Source organism: Planococcus citri, chromosome 4, assembly GCF_950023065.1.
Source record: "Planococcus citri chromosome 4, ihPlaCitr1.1, whole genome shotgun sequence".
NCBI classification, from domain to species: domain Eukaryota; kingdom Metazoa; phylum Arthropoda; class Insecta; order Hemiptera; family Pseudococcidae; genus Planococcus; species Planococcus citri.
This window is the reverse complement of record NC_088680.1, coordinates 66,422,878-66,449,373: the sequence shown is the minus strand read 5'-3', so window position 1 is coordinate 66,449,373 and position 26,496 is coordinate 66,422,878. Positions and strand designations below refer to the sequence as shown.

The 26,496-nt window shown below is 32.4% G+C and overlaps 1 protein-coding gene across 2 annotated transcripts in view; it reads left to right on the top strand.

Annotated features, from left to right (window-relative positions):
- LOC135843707 (GAS2-like protein pickled eggs) overlaps positions 1-26,496 on the top strand; it is a 167,766-nt gene that overhangs the window by 67,385 nt on the left and 73,885 nt on the right. For both annotated transcript variants that reach the window (XM_065361669.1, XM_065361668.1), the window contains exon 3: positions 4,546-5,058. In XM_065361669.1, the coding sequence (XP_065217741.1) occupies positions 4,546-5,058 (513 nt within the window). The remainder of the gene's footprint in view (positions 1-4,545; positions 5,059-26,496) is intronic.

The window sequence follows — 26,496 nt, the reverse complement described above, 5'->3', positions numbered from 1 at the left end:
TTTTGTGCTGAAAATTCTCCAAAAAAATCCTCGAAAAAAATTGTAACGGAAATTTTTGATTTTCTCCCGAAATTTGAATCCAATTTTAATGGGTTTCACCCGCACAACAATTGTCGACGTCGACATTTACATCGACTACGTTTTTTTCCAACATATGATGGAAAAGTGATCAATTAATTATTTAGTAGGAATCTTCTGTCCATACAAAAGCCAGGTAAATGAAAATTTTCGAAATTTTCTTATTATTTCTGATACCTCGACATGCCATCTCGACATGTAGATGTAAAATTCGATGTTCGAAATTTACATCTACAACTATGTCGACCAATTTTTCAGAATTAAAATTTCTGTTTTAGTGTTTAAAATTTTAGTAAACATTCAAAAATATGATCTTGTTCAATGTGGAAAACAAATTTTTTAGGGAATTGATGAAATTATTCACTTTTTCGCAGTTTGGTGTTGTAGATGATATGATGTTGATATTGTGGATGTATTTGTTGATGTCGAATTTCGCATCAACATTAACATCGACATGTCGACATGAAAATGGATTAGTTTAGTACTCGCAGATAAAGTATTGCACCATCTTTGATATAAGGGATTTCTGTTGAACTTCTTGATTATACAGACTGTTCGTCTGTACTTCTTCGGAAGTGGACTTTGCATCGATGCTGATTTCAGCACTAGCTATAGCCACATCAGAGGAAATAATTTTTGGAAGAAAAATTAAAAATTTTTAAACTCAAATTCTATAAATTAACGAAGCAGGAGGTCGACTTAAATTTCGATGTGAATGTCGATCCATCCACATCCGTCACTTTTGGATGCCACATGTCGATGTGAATTTCGACCCTGTGTGGAGCCAATTGTCGACACGAATGTAGATCAACATCAGTCGACAATTACATCGACAATTAGCTCGACACAGGGTCGAAATTCACATCGACATGTGGCATCCAAAAGTGACGGATGTGGATGGGTCGACATTCACATCGAAATTAGCATGGTCATTGTTGTACGGGCAGCCTTCAGGACACTTTTTTCAAAAATCCTGAAAATCGTTACCAAAACTTGTCAGTTCATAATCCTTTAAAAATGGGTAAAAAACGTTGTTGAAACATTTGAAATTTTCGTCGTAATTACTAGCAAAAAATTCACTCAATTCTAGACTCAAAATTCTTCAATAATGTTTAAAAAAAAGATGTGATAAAAATTTCTGATTTTTTTTTCAATGTTTTAATAACCAACTTTTTATATACTTACCCGTTAAATTTATTCAATTTTGGGTTCAAAATTCTTGAAAAATACTCATAAAAGTTTTTTTGAAATATTTGATGTTTTCTTGAAGTTTAGTTGTAAGCCATTTTGATAGGTTTTTCATCGCTTCCCAAAAAAATTGACTAGACTTTGAGGTCAAAATTCTTCAGAAAAAGTTGCAATGGAAATTCAAGATTTTTCCCGAAATTTTAACCCATTTTAAGTAGTTTTTTGAGATTGTGTTGAGCTCAAAATTCTTTTGAAATGTTCAAAAAACATCATGACAGGAAATTTTGGTTTCAAAATCTTTTAAAAATGGGTAAAAAAATATCGTTGAAATATTTGAAGTTTTCTTGAAGATTCAACCCTTTTCAATCGGTCGTAAGACAATTTTTCATCACTCTCACAAAAGTTGACTCAATTTCGAGACTCAACGTTGAGCTCAAAATTCTTCAAAAATGCTAAAAAATGTTAGAACGGAAATTCAAGATTTTTCCCGAAATTTTAACCCATTTTGAGCAGTTTTTTGAAATTTTTTCAAAAATTTGGTGAATTATGATAGAAATTGTTGAGCTTAAAATTCTTTTGAAATGTTCAAAAAAGATCATGGCAGGAAATTTTGGGTTCAAAATCCTTCAAAAATGGGTAAGAAAATGTCGTTGAAATATTTAAAGTTTTCTTGAAGTTTCAAGCCATTTTAATCGGTCGTAAGACAATTTTTCATCACTCTCCAAATAGTTGACTCAATTTCGAGACTCGATTTTGTGCTCAAAATTCTTCAAAAATGCTCGAAAAAAGTTGCAATGGAAATTTCAGATTTTCCCCGAAATTTTAATCCATTTTAAGTAGTTTTTGGAGATTTTTGAAAAAAAATTGCAGAATCATGATAGAAAATGTTAGCTCAAAATTCTTAATTTTGGGTTCAAAATCCTTCAAAAATGAATAAATAGTACCGTTGAAATATTTGAAGTTTTCTTGAAGTTTCAAGCCATTTTTTAATTGGTCGTAAGACTATGTTTCATTACTCTCCAAAAAATTGACTCAATTTTGGGCTCAAAATTCTTCAAAAATGCCCAACAAAAGTTGCTATAGAAATTTAGGATTTTTCCCGAAATTTTAACCCATTTAAGTAGTTTTTTGAGATTCTTTTCAAAAATTAGGAGAATCATGATGAAAAATGTTGAGCTCAAAACTCTTTTGAAATGTTCAGAAAAGATCATGACAAGAAATTTTGGGTTCAAAATCTTTGAGAAATGGGTAAAAAAAAAGGTATATCGTTGAAATATTTGAAGTTTTCTGGAGGTTTCAAGCCATTTTAAGACATTTTTTCATCACTCTCCGAAAAGTTGACTCAATTTCAAAACTCAATCCTGGGCTCAAAATTCTTCAAAAATGCTCAAAAAAGTTGCAATGGAAATTTCAGATTTTTCTCGAAATTTTAACCCATTTTAAGTAGTTTTTTGAGATTTTTTCAAAAATTTGGAGAATGGTGATAGAAAATGTTGAGCTCGAAATTCTTTTGAAATGTTCATCAAAAAAGATCATGGCAGGAAATTTCGGGTTCAAAATCCTTCAAAAATGGGTAAAAAAAAATTTCGTTGAAATATTCGAAGTTTTCTTGAAGTTTCATGCCATTTTAATCGGTCGTAAGACAATTTTTCATCTCTCTCCAATAAGTTGGCTCAATTTCGAGACTCAATTTTGTGCTCAAAATTCTTCAGAAATGCTCGAAAATCATTTTCGTTGAAATATTTTGGTTATTTCATTCGAAAATTTGTGCTCATTTTGATCGGTCTAATGGCACCATTTTCTTACATATCGAAAATCGTGACTTAATTTTGAGCTCCGATTTCTCCACAAATGCTCTAGTAGTATTTTCATCGTTAAAATTTTTCAATTCTCGCGTAATTTTATCTTATTTTGATGCGTTACATGACACTCTTTCAAAAAAAATCTCGTAAATCAAAACTCAATTCTGAGTTTTGAATCCTTCTGAAATGCCAAAAAAAAAAAATTTTCATCGTAATATTTGGAATTTTCACCTATTTTGAAAGGTCACATGACACGTTTTCAGTAATCTCAGAAATCATTGCTCAATTTTGAGCTCTGAAATAATTCTTCCCAAATGCTCAAAAAACATTTCCATCGTAATATTTGAAATTTTCTACCATTTCAATAGATTACATGACACTTTCTCAATAATCTCAAAAATCATTGCTCAATTTTGAGACCCAAATCCTGCAGAAATGTTCAGAAAAAATTTTCGTTGCAATATTTGAAATTCTTGCGAAATTTTAACCCATTTTGATAAGTGGGATGACAATTTTTCAAAAATTTTCCAAAATTAGTGCTGAAATCACGTTGAAGGAGGGGGGAGGAGGGTTCTTGCATCTCATTGTGTCTCAAGCCAGCCAAAGTATGGTGCCCAAGTCCTAATTTGCAAAAAAAATTTGGGCTTGAGCCATTTTGAAAATTGGCTGAATTTTTTTTTGCCACAAGAACTAATTCCTGCTTAGTTTGATTTCTAGAGTTCTTTTCTTCCATTAGATTTTAGGAGATTGATTTTTTTCAACTTTTTTTTGACTAAATTGCAGTTTGGAAGTTCTGATAGGGTTAATCGATTTTATGACCGCATTGAACAAAATTATCAATTTTTTAAATATTTTGATAAAACGTGTTTAATGTTTCGTGTTTATTTTTAAATTGTGCCGCAGGTTTTCTTTTTCTATTCGCGAAAAAGCTGCATGCTGCAGTTTTGAGAGAATTCATAAAATTATCAATAACGCAGGGTTAAGTTTAGATGGGTAATAAAGATGTCGCAGTTGAAGCTAGTGGTGTACGTATAGCTCTAGCCCACTGGGGGTATATTATGTGTCGTTGAGTCATTACAGGGTCTGCAGCATAATGGCTCTCATCCAAAAATAAATCGATTGTCGACTGGCATTTCCTTGCTCGTAGCTGAGTACCTAATTACCTATCTTTACCTATATTTTACTGCATATACGAAGCAACCGTGAATTTTTTTTTGACGTTTGTGCTCGTTTCGTCTCATCTTATAGAGAGTCTCTTGAATTTTTTTTTATTGGGGAGGAGGAGGGTTGCATAGGACGAGATGAATTGAAAAAAATGAAAAAATTGTGCATTTCCCTTTCTCTCTCGTGCAAACTTTTCACGCTTGTTCAAAACAAAACATAATTTTTTGACATTTTTATGTGCTATTTTTTGTTCTGTTGTTAAATACAAGTATATTAAAATTTTATGTTTTTTTTTGTTCTGTTTCACGCGCAGCACGCCAACAACGTGAGAAAATACGCCGAAGAATACGTAGACAGGCGGCAGGCGGCGGGCAAAACAAACGTGCACAGTATCGCGACATCGTGTTTACGCCTGCAACCGGTTCGATTCTTGCCCGGTGCCAAAGCGGGCACATTTTTCGCGCGCGACAACGTCTCGAATTTTATTACGTGGTGTCGGCACGGTCTCGGCGTTTACGAGTGTTTGCTCTTCGAAACGGACGACTTGATAATGCGCAAAAACGAAAAACACGTGATCCTGTGCCTGCTCGAGGTGGCCCGAAGAGCCGCCAAGCTCGGTATGCCGGCGCCCATGCTCGTTCATCTGGAACGCGAAATAGACCGCGAAATAGCGGCCGAGAAGCGTAAACTCAGGTTTGGCGGATGTCAAGATTACTACGAGCAAGTCTCCGACGAAGAAAGCGACCTTAGCGACGGAGATGATTGCGTCGAATACGGACCTATACCGCAAATCGTTACCAATGATTTGAAAAGTCTGGATGAGATGGTATGTTTTGCCTGTTTATTATTTCTTTTTAGATGGTATTTCTATTTATATGTAGGAGTTATTATTTTAAAAATATAGGTGTAGGAGTTCACAATTTGAGTTTAAATCATCGAAATGCAGGATTTGTGAGTCGCTGAAGTCGATTTTGGCATTTATTTCCCTCTTAACCGCAAAATGAGTCCTCAAAGGTGCGGTGGGGGGGGGGCAAAACATGAAATTTCGAAAAATTCGACGTGGGTATCGAAGTAGGGGTTCTTGAGATCGGTCAAGTCGCCATTTTGGCATTTATTTTCCCCTTAACTTCGAAACGAGCCCTTGGGAGGGGGGAATGCTTTCGGAGGGGGGGGGGGTCAAAACATGAAATTTCGAAAAATTCGACGTGGGTATCGAAGTAGGGTTCTTTGGATCGGTGAAGTCGCGATTTTGGCATTTATTTTCCTCTTAACCTCGAAACGAGCCCTTGAGAGGGGGGAATGCTTGTGGGAGGGGGGGGGGGTTAAAACATAAAATTTCGAAAAATTCGACGTGGGTATCGAATTAGGGTTCTTTGGATCGGTGAAGTCGATTTTGGCATTTATTTTCCCCTTAACCTCGAAATGAGCCCTCGAGGGAGAAGGAGGATGCAAAACATGAAATTTCGAAAAATTCAACAAACATAAAAATATCAATGTATGGATTTTTTAGGATGCTGAATTGGATTTTCTGGGAGAAAAAACATGGAAAAATAGCTTTTAAGCAAATTAGTACATATAGCAATTTTTTGAAATGAGGCAAGTTGGGGCAGATAATTTTTTGTGAATATTTTTCCTAAATGTACATAGAACTTATACCTCAAAAATATCAAAAAAATTGTGAGTTTTTTTTTGTGATGAATGAGCAGGGTAGAAACCAAAATATTTTCGAAAAAATGGAATCAACGATTTTTATATGCTCAAAAATATCCATTTGTAAACCCATGAAATTTTGAATAAAATTGAAATTGGCGTGTTTTACAGTATTTTGAAGTTGATGGTTCTTTTTTGACTATTTTGTGGCACCATACATATTATTACCGACCTACCTCAATTTTCAATAATTTCTGTATGCAAGAAAAATAATGGAGCAGTGTTTGAAATCACAGAACGAGAACGGGAAGTGGAATATAATGAAACAATTCGTTATCATTATTTTGAAACTTTTTTATTCTGAGGATTTTAAGAATTTTGGCCGCTACTTTGCAATTTCGGACCACCGTGGATCGTCTTATAAAATTTATATATTTTGATGAAAATTTCTCAATTTTTTTTTTCAATTCTCGGCCCTTAAAATTGTTATAGCACCTCCCCCCTCCACTTTTAATTAAATGTTGATAAAAAACCCTTTTTTCTTAAAAAAAAAAATTGGAAAGAAATTAATAAATTGAAAAAATTTTTACGTTTTTACAATTTAATCATTGTATTTGGTTCATTTCCATCAGAAAAACAGTATTCAATGGTTTGCACTCCCCCCCCCTTCTCCTCTCGTCAACGGTCCACGTGGTGAGGAAGTGAAAATTATAAAAATCAAAAATGTTGACGTAAAAAGACTTCTGACTGGAAATTTTTTTGATTTTTCTCAATTTTGGGAACCCCCTATGTTAAAGATCTAACATTGTGAAGGGACCAAATGAGTTTTTTTTTATCATTTTTTTTGAAAAGTGGGTTATACAGAAAAAGTCTGATCAGAAGTGAAGAATTTTCGAAAAAAATTTTTTTTAGAAAATATTATTTTTTAAAAAGAGGGTTACCTATCTATTGGAAGAAAGTTTCACCAGAAATGAAAAACTTTCATATTGTTTTAATAGGGTGTTGATTTTTTTTTATTTTTGTCAACTGAGGGGGGGGGGCTCCATTCAAGAGGACCGACATTGTTTGAACAACCGAGGAAGGTTTTCTCTTGAAAATGAAGTTATTCGTAACTTGAGTATTCTAAAACAGAAATATGTAGTTTTCAAATGTTTTTCACGAACGTGATTTATTTTTTCACGCCGAGGGGGAGAAGGGAGTCATATAATAAGACCTGAAATTGTTGACACCTATGCAAAATCAGCCATTAACCCCCACCCTTCACCTTTTTCACGCCTGACGATATAAAATCATTCTTTACACAAAATACTCACTCAAAATGGCAAAATTTCTGGTCATCACAGACATCAAACAAAATCTTTCAACACAAAAAAACAATCTACCCCTGGAAGAACCTTGATCACTTAAACAGAAAAGAAGAAATAATCATAACCCGCCTAAGAATAGGTCACTCTAAAATCACACACAACCACCTCTTACCAAAAAATTCCAAAACCCCCCTGTCAATTCTGCGAAAATGAACCAACATCCATTCAACATTTACTATTCCCCTGTCCTAAATTACAACAAACAAGACTATCTCTCCAAATAGACTCAAATTCAATGACTATCCCAGACAACCCTTCTGAAATCCAAAAATTCATAACCCTACTAAAAAAAACCAACCTAATAAATCAAATCTAAACCCCTCTCTACACGGGTGAAATAATCTTGCAACTATAAACACCCAAAAAAAAAATTCGGGGAAAAAAATTTAGAAGATATTTTTGAAAAGAGGGTTATCTATTGGAAGAAAGTTATACCAGATATGAAAAATTTTCAAATTGTTTTTATATGGTGTTGATTGGGGGAGGGCTCCATTCAAGATGACCGTCATTGTTTGAGAAACCGAGGAAGGTTTTCTCTCGAAAATTAAGTTATTCGTAACTTAGGAATTTTAACATACGTAGAAATTGGTAGGTAATTTTCAAATGTTTTTCACGAACGTGATTTACTGAAGGGGTCATAATAAAAAGATCAACATTATAACAAAAAAATCTCAGATTTCTAAATACTTAGTATAGTTTCTCGTTGAAAATTCCTAAAAATTGGTTTTCATTTTATTTCTGAAACTTACCCATGAGTCCGGTTTTTTTTTGCCTAAAAAAAATGCCAAAAATGCTCCCAATTTTAATGAAAATTGCAATGCCAAAAACTGTGAAAAAATCACTGTTTTTTGCAACAACAAAAAAAAGTGTCCTAATAGTTGTATTTTTTTTTCAAAAAATTGTCCAAAAGTGTTGCTTATTTCCAAAAAAATCTAGCTTTTTACCGATTCAAAAATCACGCTTTTTAACCTAAAAAATTTCAAAAAATTACCAACCATAAAAATCTCACTTTTCAAAAAAAAAATTATCTATATTTCCCCCTAAAATTGCCAAATTTTTGCTTCTTAAGATATTCACTTTTTTTCTCCAAAAATTACTCAGAAGTCTCGTTTTAAATTTAACAAAATGAAAAACAACCTTATCCATAACAACTGACAACCCCTAAAATGGTTTCTTTGAATTTTTCAAATTTTCAAAAATTCCACAAAAATCCAAAAATAAACTTCAGCATCTGAAATTTTGTCTTGTGAGCGATTCTAAGTCATTCTTTTTAGACCTACCTGGGAGAAGGTTCCCTTAATCCCTTATCACTGGTGTTTTTGGAAAGCTTAAAATTTTCGAGAGATTAATTTTCCACCTCAATTTTATGAATCGAATGAATCGAATTTGAACTTGACGAAAATCAAAGCACTTGAGATTTTGCTCGGATTGGGATAAATGAATTTATTTTTCAAAATGAAATACTTCATTTCATACCTAAATAATTTTTACATTTCCGAAGGTAATTTTCCATCAGAATCTATAGCTCTACAAGACAACAAAAGGTTTCCAAAATCAACTTTTCTATTTGACCATATCTTCTGGTATACGAAATTGTACATAATTCAATTAATCTTGTTGCGTTTAAATTCACATTCTCTTGTAACCTACTACCCATATGGATCTTTTCGTATGCCTAATTCGTAATACCCTGCCGGTGTTTCTTTGTGTAGAAACTGGTCCAATTGTATTGTCGCGTATATACTCGTACTTATTTTATGCATATGGGATAAAATAGGATAATGCTCGCCGGCTGTGATAAGATAGCTAGATTGCTATTTCTGCTATACATCGGGTCATGACGATGGCGAAGGTGGTGGCGGTGGCGGCGGCGGCGTATATCCTATTAAAATATACTTAATTAAATTTTCATCTTCGTTATTCACGAATCACGACGACGAGCGAGGTAAAAAAGAAAAATGCCGCGCCGCGTATTCGTATACAGTGTCGCATCTCGCCGTTGTTTTACAATTAAACTTACTGCGGCGCGGCAAAGAATAACGCGAACCTATTGTAATTAATTACTCGGCACTAGTCAACGAACTGTGTAGCCATTGTTTGATGTATTGTTTTTAATTCGAGCATAATATTGCTGTTGGAAGCTGCAGGCAGTGCTACGAGAACGATGATGTTGCCAAAAATGCCAATTGCTTTGCTATTGCTATTAGGGATAGTGAACCGTTCGCGTTCGGTTTTTCGTTCTGCTATATGATTTCAAACGGCGAATCCACCTGAGAGGTTTTTTTTTGGCCCTTCGATGTAAGATTTTTTTTTCATCTTGACTTGATTGGTGTAATATTACGTTTCATGTTGTCAGAATTTAAGGAATCTTCACGATACACGTCTTATATAATCTAACTGAGCTTAATTTTCGCTCACTGAAAGAGCATAACACATCTACTCCTCAGAATCAATAACGTAGAGCCGGCGAAATTGATTTTTCGATTTTTGGTAAATTTTTGAACATAGCAGAAATAGACCCTCGATTTCTATCTACGAGTACTTGCCCCCCCCCCCCCCGGTTTCTGAAAAACTTAATTTTTCGCACGCGACTGCACTTTTCTGTATGAAGGCAGTAGACAGTACTTGAGTGAAATTTTACCTCTTTGATGGAATTTTGAGAGAGATTTGAATGCTTTTTGGAGTGATGATTTCACCTGATTTCTGAGTGATTTCAAACTTTCTTTTTATCAACTTATTTTAACATGATTTCAACATTTTTTTAACCATTATTCATGCATTTTTGACACATTTCATAGAAATTTTATCAATATGAATTTTGTTTCTAGAACTTTCATGTTTTTATTTTTCCATTTTGTTTTCTTATAAATGTATTTAGTTTATTTCTTGCTTTTGGTTGCCAATTAGATTTTAGTTTTTTGTTTTGATTCAGTTTTTTCGCGATCGATTTTGTTTTGAAAATTTTATGTTTTTGTTTTTTCATTTTGTTTTCTAGAATTTCAAGTTTTTTTTAATAGAATTTTCATTTTTATTTGAAAGTTGTGAGGATGACATTTTTTTTTGGTTTTCATTTTGAAATCTTTTAATTAAAATTGCCAATGTTTGTATTTTTTTTTACGGTCGTTAGTTTCCGTTTACATAAAGCTTTCATTTTTTATTTTCAATTTTTTGTTTTTTTTCTTGTTTTTTGTTTTTTTGATTCAATTTTTTTTGTGTTGATGTCTTTCAATTTTCTTTGTTTGTTTTCACTTTTATTATTATCATTTTTTCTTGTTTTCATTTTTTATTTTCAATTTTTTGTTTTTAGTTTTAGTTCTGCATTTTTTTCTTGTTTTTGAGTTTTGATTTAATTTTTTTTTGTTTTGATGTCTATCGATTTTTTTTACCGATTGTTTTCACTTTTATTATCATCATTTCTTCTTGTTTTATTCATCGATTTTCTTCATTTCTTGTTTTTCATTCATTTTTTATTGGATTTACATTATCAATTCTCATAATTTTTCTGTTTTCATTTTTCATTGTTTTTTTGCTCATTTTTTTTTTCATTTATTCATCACGCAATCATTTTTTATTCCTTTTCAAACATAGTTCGTTCTATTTCACTTCAATGCATTATTTTTTCCTCCTTTTTGGGAGGGGGGGGGGTGGCATTAATTTTCATTTCAATTTTCAAATATTCTAGGTAATTATTTTCTCCATTATTTCTTTCTTTGTTAAGAAAAAATTAATGACGCCACCCCTCATCCCTCTCCATCATTAGTAATAAAGTGAAATAATACAAAGATTGAAAAGAAATGAAAAATGAATTCTCGGTGAATAAATGAAAACATGTACAAAAAAACAACAATAAAAAAATGAAAACATAGAAAAATGATGGGAATTGATAATAAATTGAATGAAAAATATCATCCAAATAGGTACATAGATACAAAATGGGAATAAAGCCGAAAAAAAAATTGTGATAAAGATAAAGTGATAGTAAAGATGCACGAAAAAGCGTTAAAATGGTGTAAAAAAGCTCAAAAAGTGTGGAAAAAATGCTGAAAGTAGCTAAAAATGAATAAAATTATCAACGAAATAATCTAAAAATGCTTGAAAAAGTTATGTAGAAACGTTTTAAAAGGATGCAAACACACTCTAAAAAGTATCAAAATCATTAAAAGTTTCTAAAAATTCAATAAAATTTGCTAATAGTGCACGAGTAAGTGTTGAAAACATATTAAAATGCTGTAAAAAGTAAAAATACTCAAAAAAGCATTGAAATCTTTGAAGATTATCGAAGAGTAATGAAATTTAAATGAAATGTGCAGAGAAATTCATATTATGAAAAATTGTTAAAAATTGTTAAAATGACATGAAAATGCCAAAAAATTGATATCAAAGAAAATTGGCGCCCATAAAATTCGAATGAAATTAGCCAGAAATGTGTGAAAAAGTGGACTTATGATGAATATTAATCACGCATGTGTCATTTAAAAAAAAAAAACAATTGAAAAATAAAAGATAAAAACTATGAAAATTACTTATATAAAAATTTGAAAAATTGAAAATATGTGAGTAAGATGAGAAAATGATGCAAAAAAATGAAGAAAACGAAAACGTTTACGCAAAAATAAAATTTCTCCCCCCTCCCCTCCGCCCGTCATCGCCCGAGAAATGTAATCAAGTGAAATAAAACGAAGAATGAAAATGAGATAGGAATGAATCAAATTATATCAATGTGAATAAATGAAAAATGGACGCAAAAGATAAAAAAAGAAGAAAAATTGAAAAATGAATAAAAAATGAAAAAAAAATTATAAATACATAAGTAGAATAAGGAAAAATAATAAAATGAAGAAAACCAAAATGAAACACAAAAATGAAAAAATTAAGTAACTTTCAATAGAAATGAATAAAACTAAAATGAAAACTGTAACTAAAAACCAAAAAAAACGAACCCTGAAAAGTGAAAACTAATAAGTGAAAGAACTCAAAAATATGAAAACGAAATATCATTCTCGCAACTTGGAATTTGGAAATGCAAATGATCGTTGAAAATACTGAATAAAAACAAGAAGGATGAGATGCGGCTAATAACATAATTGTGCTGGAAGTTTGATAAATAAAGTCCACACCCCCTCCCCCTCGTTCAATTCCGACTATTTTCGAGCTAATCTGGAACCTCCAGCTGAAATTGACAGTTGTCATTACTCGTTTTCGCAATCGTCCTACCCATCGTTCTGTCATTGAACTCAAAGTATCCCCTCACCTGCTCAGGATTATTCGAAGAAACGCTATTCCATGCCACACCACCACCACCACCACCACCACCGCCACCGCCGCCGCCGCCGCTGACTTATGATTTACGACGTCGCGATGGCGATGGCAATGGCGAAAATGATGATGATGATGATAATAACGTGGATGAAGACGTGAACGTGGTGGACGAGGATAGTCGAAAATGTAGTCTTATTGCGAAAGCGAATTTAGCGTAGTGGACCCGGGCAATTGAATGGGCAAAATATCGTACGATAATATTCTTCTTAATGAGGTCATCGCCGCCGCACCATGCCACGCAACTGAACCAGATAAACAGAACAGATAGCTATATGAAGGTAGATTCGGCATCAGCAAGAGGCGGTGGCCGGCCACTTGGTGGCCACACATAACCTATTATGAATTACGATGATGATGATGATGATGATGTAGATGTACTACGGTAACATTGTAATTTCCAACTGCTGCGTGTGATCGAATTTCCTCAACATGGAAATACGAGTACGATGACGCCATGTCGCCGACGACAGAACAAACGAGAATCGAAATCGCCACAACATTTGGATTAAAATGCAGACTTTTTGTCCAGCATCTCGCATCTGAATCAATTATTTGCTGCAGCCTGCGGCCCAGATGAATTGGAGGTTGTACTGCTGTAGTATTGCGCGAATGCATATTCGTATAGCGTGGCGTGTAATTTGTATACTCGTATCGTAAGCCGTAAGATGATCGTCTTCGCCTTTGCGTATCCCGAATCAATAAACCATAAAGTTGATAAACAATGAACGACCTCGAACGAAGCGCGATTGTTGATTGTTGTGAAAATAGTAATTGTATCGAATTTTATTACCGCCTAAAAATACGTACGTAAGATGAGTCGGAATTTGTAGACTTATACGCATATTTATTTGCGTAGATACAGTAACCGAACAAACACTGGAATTATACCCTCTTCGTGTATGGTTTCTTGGCGGCGAATAGAATTACAAATTATTTGAATCGTACATGAAATCAGGTCCTCACATTTCAATCAACAAAAAAAAATATAATCTCCATTTTTAGATTTCTTCGTTATTCTAAAAAAAAAAAAAAAAAAAAAACTTTACGAGAAGCCCTTCCTCCAGTAAAAAAAAAATTGATGAAAATGAAAAAAAATCCAACAAATTCAAAAATGTTCCAATTCTACTTCAAAATTCTTCTAAAAATAATCCCCAGTGTGACCTGTTCTGACAAAAGGGACCACAAGTCGGATTTTTCATTTTCAATTTTTTGGTCATTTTGAAAACTAGACATCATACCGAGTCGAATGAGACCAATCCCAGCCTCCTAGCTCATTTTTTTCCACCTTTTTTCATTTCTTGAAGTTGAAGGATTGAAAAACAAGATTTTGAGAAAAACGCATTTAAAGAAAAAAATTTATGAAAACTGATAATGTTATGTTTTCCGAGAAAAGGTACATAATGTTTCAAAAAATGGATTCTGGTACTTGAAAGTGCGTAGAATAACATGGAATAAGTTAAATTTACGATAAGAACACGTTTACATTATAAAAACGTAAAAAAATAAGATAAAATGAGACAATTTTTTTTTTAAATCGAATTTTTTTTGATTTTTTGATTTTTTTGCAAATATATCGAAAACTAAGCATCCTAGAAAAAAACTAATGGCATTGTGTCGATTGGAAATTTAATTCTCTACAATTTTCCTCGACGTAATTTTTCCGTAGAATGCTTTGTTCCGCCTCCAGAGAGCTTTGAAAGTTTTGAGCGCTCAAATTTTCGACTGACACTAACTTCAAAATGCGCTTTCAACACATTTTTCGGCCAAATTACGTGTTGTTGCTGTGTCACATGACAGTTCACATGTCAAACAACCGAAATCCGTGAAAAAACAATTTTTCAAAATTTTGACTTATTTTTGCATTTTTGCCTCTACTGTAAAAAAACGTTTTCCGACTTGTGGCCCCTTTTGTCAGAACAGGCCACAGTCCCCTGTAAAAAAAAAAAAACTTTTCCCGCCCTTCCCCCTAAAACAAGTTGGACGACTTTTATGAAATATAAATAATTGAAGTTTGTAAGAATTGTAAAAAAAAAAAATCATTTCTGGTCAGAATCCTTCTAGGGAGCATATCCAATCCCCCCTCCATATGAAAAAAAGTAACTTTAGTAACTAAAAAGCTCCAAAAATAGCCAAAACAAGTGACAAACGCAAAGCAAAACATTTTGATGCAAAAAAAAAATCACAAAAAAACAGAATATTAGGTACAAATTGAAATGTTTTGGTTTTTAATTTTAAAAGGTTGAACTAATTTGAAATTTTCTGATGAAAAATATGATACTTTTTGGAAATTTTTGGCACTTACAGTGAAAACTTTAGCAGTTTTTAGCAAAAAGAAAAATATATATATGTATAAATTTTTGGAAAATAACGAGACTTAGAAAACTTTAACAAAAGGATTTTTGGCAAATATAATTCTGGCAAAAAACGAGACTATTGAACAATTTTTGAAGAAATGTTGAGAATTTTTGAAATCTTTTGAGCAAAAAGACAATTTTAAGCAATTTTGTTGAAAAGTGAGAATTCTTAACGACTTTTTTTTTTTGCAAAAAAACAAGACTTCGACAACTTGAGCAAAAAGCAGAGCTTTTTAAAAATTATTGCCGAAAAAGTGATACTTTTTTGAACTCTGTTCATTCTGTGTTATTATTATTACTTATTATCTTGTAACGTTAAGGTCAAATGTTCGTTTTCGTTATTTTACGTAGGTAATTTTTTTTCAAATGAAAAGAAAGTTATTAATCATTTTAAAAGCTTTTTGCCAAAATCGGTGAAAATTATTGTTTTTTTGCAAAAAGTTCCAAAAAGTCTCGTTTTTTAACCTATACAAATTACTTTTTGAAAAGAATCACAGAAAATGATTTTTTTTCCAATAATTTTCAAAAATTGCTGGATTTGTTATTTTTGCTTTTCAACATGAATTTGATAAATCCCAGATTTTCAGCAAAATTGCTAAAGATTTTTTCACTTTTTCCAAAAATTATACAATTTATCAAAAATAGTCCTGCTTTTTGCTAAAATTGTCAAAATTTTTCTGTTTGAAAAAAATTGAAAAAAATCTCGCTTTTTCGTTACTTACCTACATTGATAAAAATTGTCGTTTTTTTGTAAAAAATTTCAAAATTCTTGCATTTTACCTAAAATTGCCAAAAATTACTAAATAGTCTCGTTTTTAACCTACAAACTGCTTTACTCGAAAAAAATTCGTTGTGCCAAAAATTGAAGCTTTTAACGTAAATTCTTGCTTTCTGTTAAAAGTATATGCTAAAATTTCTCGCTTTGAAAACAAAATTGCTTAAAGTTGTCATTTGTTTGCAAAAAATTCCAAAAAATTCAAAAAATGTCCTTTTTTCATAAATTGTCCAAATCTTTTACTTTTTTTGGTCAGAAATTGTCCAAAAAGTCTTTCTTATTGTTTATTGTCAAAGTCTTCCTTTGTGCTGGAAACTACAAAAATTCTCACTGTTGCCTTTAGTTTCAGAAAGTTTCAAAATACATAGTTCTACTTTTAAACACTACAAAACAGAACATTTCAGTTTGTAATATTTTTTGTAAAATATTTTGCTCGTGTTTTGTCACTATTTAAGTTATTTTTTCCAGCTTTTTTGGTCTTTAAATTTACTTGTTTTTTTTGAAAAAATTGGGTACGTGCCCCGAATAAATTGAAGACTTCATAACAAAAAGGGGTATATATGACACATATGTCCTTTTTGAGACGAATCCATATTGTTATTCTTCAGACCTTCCTCTATCATATGAGACTACCCCCACTTCACAAAGTCGAAGAACCAGTGAGATATCGCCATTTTAAAACTGCGAAGTCGATTAAAAATTTACTTTTTCAGAGATAATGGGTTACTCATGGTCGATTTTGTGTTGTCAACCATTATTTACCTGGTTTAAATCCAAAAATTTGCTCAAAAACATTTTTAAATCAAGAAAAAAAATTGGCCAAAAAAACTTGTCTTTTTTGCCATTTTTTTACTTAACATATTATAGCGATCATTTTCCAGTCGTCACCATGTTCAAATATGCACATTTCTAAACTTCACAAGCACTCAAACTTTCAAACAGCTTTTTCTCAAAATACAACTTTCACACATATGTCCTTTTTGCTATGACGTCTTCAATTCTTGAACAAAAAGACAATTTTAAGCAACTTTGTCGAAAAGTGAGAATTTTTAAGGACTTTTTTTTCACAAAAAACAAGACTCTGACAACTTAGAGCAAAAAGCAGAGCTTTTTAAAAATTATTGCCGAATTTTGAACGCTGTTCATTCTATGTTATTATCTTGTAACGTTAAGGTAAAATGTTCGTTTTCGTTATTCTACATAATTTTTTTTTTAATTAAAAAAAAAGTTGAAAATCGCTTCAAAAGCTCTTTCCAAAATTGCTGAAAATTGTTGTTTTTTTGCAAAAAAATCCAAAAGTCGTATTTTTTTCCAAATACTGTTCATAAGTCTTGCTTTTTACCTAAAATTCCCAAAATTTTCCAAAAAGTCTCGTTTTTTAACCTATACCTACAAATTACTTTTCGAGAAAAATTACAAAAAAATGAATTTTTTTTCAATAATTCTCAAAAATTGCTGGTTTTGTAATTTTTGCTTTTCAACATGAATTCCAGCTTTTCAGAGAAATTGCTAAAGATTTTTTCACTTTTTCCAAAAATTATACAATTTATCAAAAATAGTCCTGCTTTTTGCTGAAATTGTCAAAATTTTGCTGTGTGAAAAAAATTGACAAAAAATCTCGCGTTTTCGTTACATTTCTAAAAATTTTCGTTTATCTGTAAAAAATTTCAAAAGTCTTGCATTTTACCTAAAATTTCCAAAAATTACGAAATGGTCTAGTTTTTAACCTACTAACTGCATTACACAAAAAGATTCTTTGTGCCAAAAATTGAATCTTTTTGACGTAAATTCTTGCTTTTTACCAAACTTGCTGAAGATTTTCACATTTTTTCCAAAAACTATTCAAAAGTCTTGCTTTTTGTTAAAAGGATGCTATAATTTCTCGGTGTCCATCAAAATTGCTTAAAATTGTCATTTGTTTGCAAAAAATTCCAAAAAATACAACTTTTTTCATAAATTGTCCAAATCTTTTACTTTTTTTAGCCAGAAATTGTCCAGAAAGTTTTTCCTATTGTTAAAATTGTCAAAGTCTCCCTTTTTGCTAGAAACTGCAAAAATTCTCACTGTTGCCTTTAGCATCAGAATGTTTCAAAAATACTACAAAACAGATCATTTTAGTTTGTAATGTTGTTTTCTTTTCTTTTTGGAGGGAGGGGGGGGTATTTTTTTGCGTTAAAATATTTTGCTCATGTTTTGTCACTTTTTAGGTTACTTTTTCCAGATTTTTTGGTCTCTAAATTTACGTCTTTTTTTTTTGAAAAAATTGGGTACGAGCCCCGAAATTGCTCTGGAAGGGCCAGAAATGAAATTTTAAATATTGATTTTTCATTTTTCAATTTTTTAGAAAATTAAAATTCGACTCATTCAATTTATAAAAATGTGCTAACATATTTTCAGAAATTAGAAAGTTTTCAATAAAGCTTTCCAATTTTGATCGCGATCGCTAATTTTGTTGTGCTGTCACAAGACCTTGAAAAAAAAGCATGCAACTTTAGAGGGAGTTAATAAAGTCAAAGTCAAAGTAGATGCACATGTACTTATTTGCCAACTCGCCGGCCATGCTGCATTCCGCATTCATATACGAGATAATTCACTAGCACAAGTATACAGCTGATAACATCGAAGCTGCTTCTAATATACCTACGTCCGCAGTTTTTTTTGTTGTAAAATTTAATTCTTAAACCAGCAGAAAATTCGCTGGAAAAAATGTACGAAACGATACAAAATACGCTATCACTCTTACGTGCATAACTACACGTATAGTCGTATACTTCAGCAGCCCCTCTCTGCCATTTACCTTTTCGTATTTGCATTCTGCAATATTCACGTGACTAGACGTACTCATCACGTACAGGTATGACCTTTTTCTCTGTATATCTGTAAATTTTCATTTTACTAGTATTTGTTGACGGCGCCGCCATGCCGCCACACCTACATACACTCCGCTGATGGCAATTTTTTCCCCTTTCTACAAAAAAAAAATACGCACGCAACTGTGACTTGAGACTCTGACTGTGTGAGTCATCGCTATACACATACTCGTAGTTGTATCCATGGTCAAGTTTCTTCGGTTACAGAAAAAAAAAAACATAAGAAGAAACAAAAAAATAACAGGAAAACAGTACCAAATACAAAAGTTCTTATAAGGCAAATACGACGATTGAGTAATCCGAAGAAGTTCTTTCGTGAGCGAGTTACTGCGTAGCCTATAAATAAGGTTCTTCATTCATGATCCAATTACATACTGCTGCGATAGCGGGATCAGCTTTGGTATCACTCAATACGTACGCACGTATATATAAAAATGTAGGTATCGAAGTATATAGATAGGTTTACGAGTACGTCTTGTTCCATGAGAAGAATCATTTCGACCTTGCCATGGTTTACGTGTAAGTACATATGTTTGCACGCATAGGCTAATAAATTAAAAATAAAACACAGTAGGTATACTACGAGTAAGTGTACAGTATACTTCATGATATGTGTACTAATTACATATATTTTGATATCGATACCATACTCGACTCTTCGCATATTCAATGTCAATTCGCTTGTAAAGAAAAGTACTTCGAGAGGTGGAAAAATTTAGAGTCCAGTTGAGAAAAAAAATCAAAAAACGTGCCCTCATCAAAAATGTTGATCTTTGAACGTTGAATTTCGAGATTCTAAATTTTGGTGGATTTTTGAAGGTTTTAATAATGCTCTTGAAGAGTGATCAAAATTTGATGAGATTGAAGAGAATTACCTACTATATCAAGGCAAGTATTCCTATAGTTATAAAAATTTTTGAACCAAATGAAAACGAAGCTAAATCAAAAGAACATGCCAAAATACATCGCGAGTCAAAATTCAGGTACCGAAGTGCATTTTTCGATTTTTGTTGATATTTTAAAAAATAAATAAATAAGTAATTTTTGGCTCAAAAATGGAAAAAAATTATTTAAAAAATCATGTGTAGGAATGTGATTGGAGGCCCTAGGAAAGTTTAAAATCGCCTCCTGTTGACTCTGCATGTGAAAATCAGGGTATGAAGAAAATTTTAGCTTATTTTTTATTTCAGTGGGGACAACTTTGTGAGAATTTCAACTTTCAAAAATATGATGAAGGCTCCAAAACTGCTCAAAATGATTCAAAATCGTGTTAATTTATTTTGGAGAGGAGAAGGGAGGGGTGGAAAATATGCGAACATATCAAATTTTAGTTTTCTGGATAAATGCAGTGATATTTTGATTTTTCCGCCCATTTTTGGCTCAATTCGATTTTCAAAAATTCGCCAAAAATTGAAAAATGCTCTTCGCGACCTGATATTTTGGATGGTGATGTATTTTTGCATCTGGTTTAAAGTCAGGTCTTTGAGTTCAAATATTTATTCATTTTTTGGAGTTTACCATTCAGAAATCCCCCTTTAGATCTGAAGTGATAGTAAAAGAGATCAAATCCAAGAATTGGCTGGCTGCTGGAAGATGTATATGAGAAGAAAGGATAGGATTGATATGGGAAGGATTGCCCTACACACTCTGCTAGTGATTCGTATCATTCTTTCTTAGACGATGTCTTGAAATACTTACACTAGCTATGTGTACCTTTAGTACACATATTTTACTCCCGTATACTGGAAGATATGGTAATGTGTTAACTGCTATATGAGCTAGGTGATCGTACACACACATGTACGATCATTGTATGTATTCTGTGTAAAACAATGTAATAGATAGGGGAATATACCTAATATGGAATGTGATGTCTCGCACCTCGCGTGTTAACAGGGAGGTCCCTGTACCTCTATACACCTTGTCTACAACCCTTAGTATAAATACGAATACGCGAGTACATCAAATCGCTAATGTTCTTACGATTTCGCTATAGTTGGTTCTTAGTCACTACCCAGGTAGTGTAGCGAGATTGCTCGGTATACCTAAACATATGATCGCATGAGCTCTTGCTCGTGTCATCCTTTTTTCTGTTTGTACCACTCTCGGCGTGGAAACTTAGCCATGAGAATAGATAATTAAATTGTGTAATATTGGCGTCTTTCAAGGGTTATTCTCTCGATTCCGGCCACTTCGAGGGTAATCCGCTAAATTACTCGTGAATTTCTTTATAAATAAAGCTAGATAAATAATCTTCATCTGAATTTCTCTGCTAAACGAAACTTGAAATCATTTCATTTAAATAACTCTTAATTTCGGTTCTGTCGTCGTCTCTAGTATTAGTGAGGCAAAGGAGAGACAGAAACATTGCATTGTTATGTAAGTAATTTACAATTTATTCCCTGGGCAGCGTTTGCCCATCCAGATTAATGTCGCTTTTAACATAATTATATTTTAATAAGTGTAAAATGTAACTTTATCGCATTTTTACGAAGTGTAAATATTTTTTCATCCCTTAAGAAACTCACGTCGCGTGTCTAATAATTCGTTGAAATTTCCATCTAATGTCTGTACTTGCGAGCATATACTCGTACGTAAGCATAGGTTATAACATTCGTATGTAAATATCTCTAGACTTGAACTATTTTATAATATAAACATCATCAAAAGGTGTTGAGCTGTATTTTTATTTAAAATGGTATCAAGAAATATGCTTATAGCAGGTTTGAATGATTGAACTCTCCCACATTGAGCTAATCTGGGAAACAAGGCAAATATTCCCCACTAAAGGAATATTTCTTAGCCGCATTCACGTAGAGTTTATTAAAATCTAACTTATCAACCTAATCATTCTCATCTCGTTAAAACAGGATCAGAGGAGTTGAATCGAAAAAGAAGACTGTGTTGGATTTGGGGGGGGGTCTTCACGATGAGATAGAAGCGCATCTGTAACTAAAAATTAAATTTAAAACCGAAAATAGAATGAACAATTTTGAAAATAAAATCGAAAACTGACTATAAAAAATTGAAAATTGAAAATAAAATGGAAGTTGTGAGCATTGAATTTGAAAACTATAAGAATAACATCAAAAACTAAAAGTACATACTCGAAATCAAAAATTTTGATTATGAAAAAAAATATATATAACTGAAATGTGAAATCGTATGTACATTGAAAAAAATAACTCTAAAACCAAGATTGAAATCGAAAAGTCCGGAAGTGAAATGCAAACTCCGAACAATATGGTGTTGAAGTTTTTGAAAATTAAATTAAATACTTCCAATAAAACCAAGAACTTAAAATCAAATTGAAAATTTTGAAAATAAATGGAGAATCAAAAACTGAAAAATGAAAATTACCTACATTTAAAAAACCAGAATTGAAATCAAAAACTGAAAATGGAATTGGAAATTAAAAATGAAATTGAAAACTAAAAATTAGATCGAAAACTGAGAATAAAAAATGAAAAAATTAGAAGTAAAGTTGAGAACTCTGAAAGTAAAACTTTAAATTTTGGAAAAAAAATTAGAATCAAAAATTGAAAATAAAATAAAAAATAGAAATTGAAACCAAAAAATGAAAATGAAATAAAAATTCAAAAACTGAAAAACGAAATCAACATTAAAATCAAAAACTGAAAATGGAATTGAAAATTAAAAATCGAAAATGAAATTGAAAACTTGAAAAATTAAATCGAAAACTGAAAACTAAATAGAAGACTAAGAGTAAAATCGAAAACTGTGAAATTGAAACGTAAAACTCTGAAAATAATGTTGGAATTTTAGGGGGAAAATAACACTAAAAATGAAAGAGAAGACGCTAAAATGTGAAAATTGGATCAAAAACTGAAATAAAAACTAAAAAAATCTATTCAAGAGTAAAATCAAAAAATCCGAAAGTGAAACGTAAAACTCTGAAAATGAAGTTGAAACTTGACATAGGGCAGATTGGCCCCATTGCCGAAGGTAGTGCTTACCCCTTACATTGAAAATATTGAGAATGTGTAAAAATATTAAGAAATGTAAAAATCTTGCATTCTTCTGTACTTACGTATATGACGTCAGATCGTTGTCCGAACCCTCCTTATATTATTAAAGGGTTCGCGACAAGGATATTAAAATGGCAGATTTATGAGATCTCTATTTAGCAACGTATGTGGCGGCATTCCATCCCCTGTGACAGGTCAATTAATCAATGATCTTGCGGCTCGCGTCGTGATGACATTTATGATCGAAGATAGGGTTTAAGAATATTATTTATGAGCTCTGTACTTGTACATAGCAATTCTCACGCATTGTGCATATACCACCACTCTTTAGGGGTTGGGATTTTGCTGCTATGTATGTCTTTATATTAGAGATTTCTTGAGAAAAATCATCACTTGGTTTTGGCAAATACGCGTTAGCTGGTTCCTTGTCGCCTGTTAATATAACGGATCGTGGATGCGCCCCCCGGGGAGGCCACGATCGAGTGATGGTTATTTGTACCCTCTTCTAGCGAGGTAATTCAATTTGTTTTATTATATTGATTGATCCCGTGATCGATAAATAGTATCTTTTTGGTAGTTCGTTTCGTTATGTTCCGCAGCATATTCGGATTATGCAAAGTCTTACAAGCTATCTCGTTTAGTTAAGTTCCATCAATGCCTTTAGTATTGGGGAGGCCACCGATAGAGATGGAAAAAAGCGTATAGTGCTCTGTAAGTAGTGAAATATGTATTGTATACTATTTAATTATAAGTTTTTCGTCGTAGTACGTCTGACTAAAATGTCTAGTGCTACGACCTTAATTAGACGAATACCTAGTTATATTATCAGGTGCCGAATAGGTATATCTTTTCGCACGTCCTAATCCACTATAGGTAGAGTTAAGTCATTTACATCTCCAATTATCATTCATTCAAATGCTATGTGAGAACATAATTGCACACGATGTATGTTTATGACGATTTGTAAATAGTGTAAATATATAGTATAAGTAAAACAGCGTTTTTATTTATGACTATAAACATTGAATGTGTATGGTTGAATAGATAGGTTACAGCCTTCTGAGCTAGCTGGCAATAGGCAATTATTCCCCACATAAGGAATAATTCTTATCTTCACTGAGTACGAAATCAACCTTTTCCTTCTCTACCTTAAGTAATCTATCCAATTCTAACTATATCAAACTCCCCAAAACGCAGTGATGGAAAATTACAACTGAAAATAAAAAGGCAGAACTGATTTTTGGTACTTTATTTTCTCCAATAAATTTCCAAAATATTGGAATTTGTATGGGAAAAAAGTGACGAAAAAATTACCATTAAAACTAAAACTGAAATGCAGAAGTTTTGCCATCACTGCCAAAAAGAAAATTAAATATTGAAAGCAACATTTAAAAAAAAGTGAAAATTAAATACACCTTAAAATTGAATTTAAAAACTAAAAATTGGAATAAAAAATAATTGAAAATTCCGAATATTAATTGGACCGAAAACTCAAAACAAAATCGAAAAGACGTGAAAGTGAGTTTTTAATTATTGAAAACTTAGTAAATAAATCAGAAAATTTCAATGTTCGTGTCTTTTTGGCTTCAGGGTTGATGGTGATCCATGTGTTAAAAAAAAAAAAAAATGTTGAAAACATTATTCTACACTTCGTTTAATACCAGAATAACTTTATAGTACCTATTCGTTTCATTTTTGTTTCTTTTTTGAAAATCAAATAAAAATCAAAATGTCGATCCTTGATAATTAAATCGAATGTGTTACGAATCAATACACATTTTCTAATCATCATTTTTAAAGAGGAATAATTAGTTCAAACTCGCTGGTTTTAATTTTAGATGTCCTATCTGTACTTAATAGCTAAAGGTATCTTATAATAATCGAGCAGAAGATGGTTAATTGGAGAACTCCGGTGATAAAACTGATAATGCTATTATCAGTCGGAAATCTCAGCAGTACTATTGTCGATAAGTAAACCGCTGTGCTAGATATTCGAGTAGTCGAGTAGTAATCTGTTATAAGTTTGGTTCATCGTGGAAACGTAAACTGTAACCGATGCCTTCACAAAATACAAATACGATCACCCGTTGATTCTTCTTTCAAAGGGCTAGAAATGTATTAGAATCAGGTTGATACCTAATTACCTATATACAACATAAGTATTGATAATCTAGCCAACGCGATGTTGAGAATTCCCCCGGAGTGTAGATGACATAAGTTAATAATCCATCATCTCGTATTTTATATCCTTGTTTTTTTGTCCTACTGATGGAATTAGGAAGAAAATTGAGAAAACGAGGTTCTCCTAATCAGTTGTGATTCTGCATGTACCAGATAATCTTGATAATGATCCATGCAAAGCATATTAGTAATTTTTTTTCGAACCCTGTGCTCATTTTTTTTTTCAAGCTTTGAAGGCATTGTTGTGTGTTCTCATAAAATGAAACATGTCTGTATCTAGATATTGTGATTATTGATTTCTAACGAAAGTTGGAATAAGTTAGGCAACTCAACGAACTGTGTAATTACGTACCAAAAAAAAAAAAAAAGGCCGAAAGCTGAAAAGCAAGCGAGTCGAAAAATAGAAGGCGGATATTAGCTTTTTGAATAATATTCGCCCAGACTAATTGTTTAAGTTAATTAGTTTCTTCTTTGTCGGCGATCTGCGTTGTTTTCCGGTCTGTGTACTTTGTAAATTGAGTTAGCGACGTGGAGAAGAGAAGCCAGGCTAGGCCACTATAACGCACAACTTGATTGAATTGAACCGATGCGAGATGGAGATGGTGGATGTGGATGGATAATTACGTAATATTAATAAACCAGTACACCGATAATACATATAGCCCAGTGTACACTGTACACTGTATAGTGAGTGTAAAGGTATTATTAATAATTTGTACACCTCCTCAATCCTCATATATCGTCTCGTTCGCTAATTCGTGCATAGTGTAATCAATCATTTTTGTCGAAAATGTTCTCACTACTCTGTGATGGTATTTCCTCGTCTGGGTGTTTTGTGAATTGTGTGTTGTAATAGGAATTTGCTCATGTAATAATGACTCGTAACTATGATGTGCAATTGTGCATCTTGAAAGTTTTCTTAAAAGTTTTTTTTGAATGAGTTAGCTCGAACTTCGAGCTTTGATTTTGGTCTCTTTCGAGTTGATGGTTTGGTGCTTCTGCTTATGTATTATTCATCAGAATTGAAAGTTGAGTGAGCATGATACAGGCTGCGGGCTACATAACATCCGTGTTGTGCCGTTCATGGATCTGATATCGATCGTGGAAAACCAGACGCGAACTAGCGTGCAAGGTTAAGACTAACTAGGAGTATCTAATGAAACGATGCGATGATGATGACGTTATTTGCCAACAGCGAAACGTTGATAGTTTAGGTAGTTTTTGGCCCGGATTTGTTGATGTGGATCAAAATGTGTTTCTTTCAAAATTTTGAATAATAAAATATGCGGGATGGGTCGATTTTTACCTCTTGGGGGGGGGGGGGGTGAGAGATGCCGGCGAAAAAGCTATGAAGTGATATTGGAAAATCGTGAGATAAATTTGGAGTTTCTCTCTGTAACTCAAACCATCATTTTTCTGTTGGTACATAATATTTCAAATTTTCAAATTCATATTCAAATGGAATCCTCCCCTTCTCTTCCAAATATCCAAAAAAAAACCTGAAAAATAACCCCTGTTGCTCACTTGCCTCTGGTCCTGGTTTTTGAACCTTGGAGAATCTTCCATTAATTTTCTATGCTACTCACAAGGGAACCTCTTGAGGTGTCACACTCCGATTTGAACGTGACCGCGAATTTTGGAAAGAGCATAGTCTAAAACCCCCAAAACCAAATTTTCAGCTGCTCAAGTTCATTTTTCGATTTTTGACGAATTTTTGAAAATTCAAAATTGACTGTTTTTGGCGATTTATGCTTTTTTT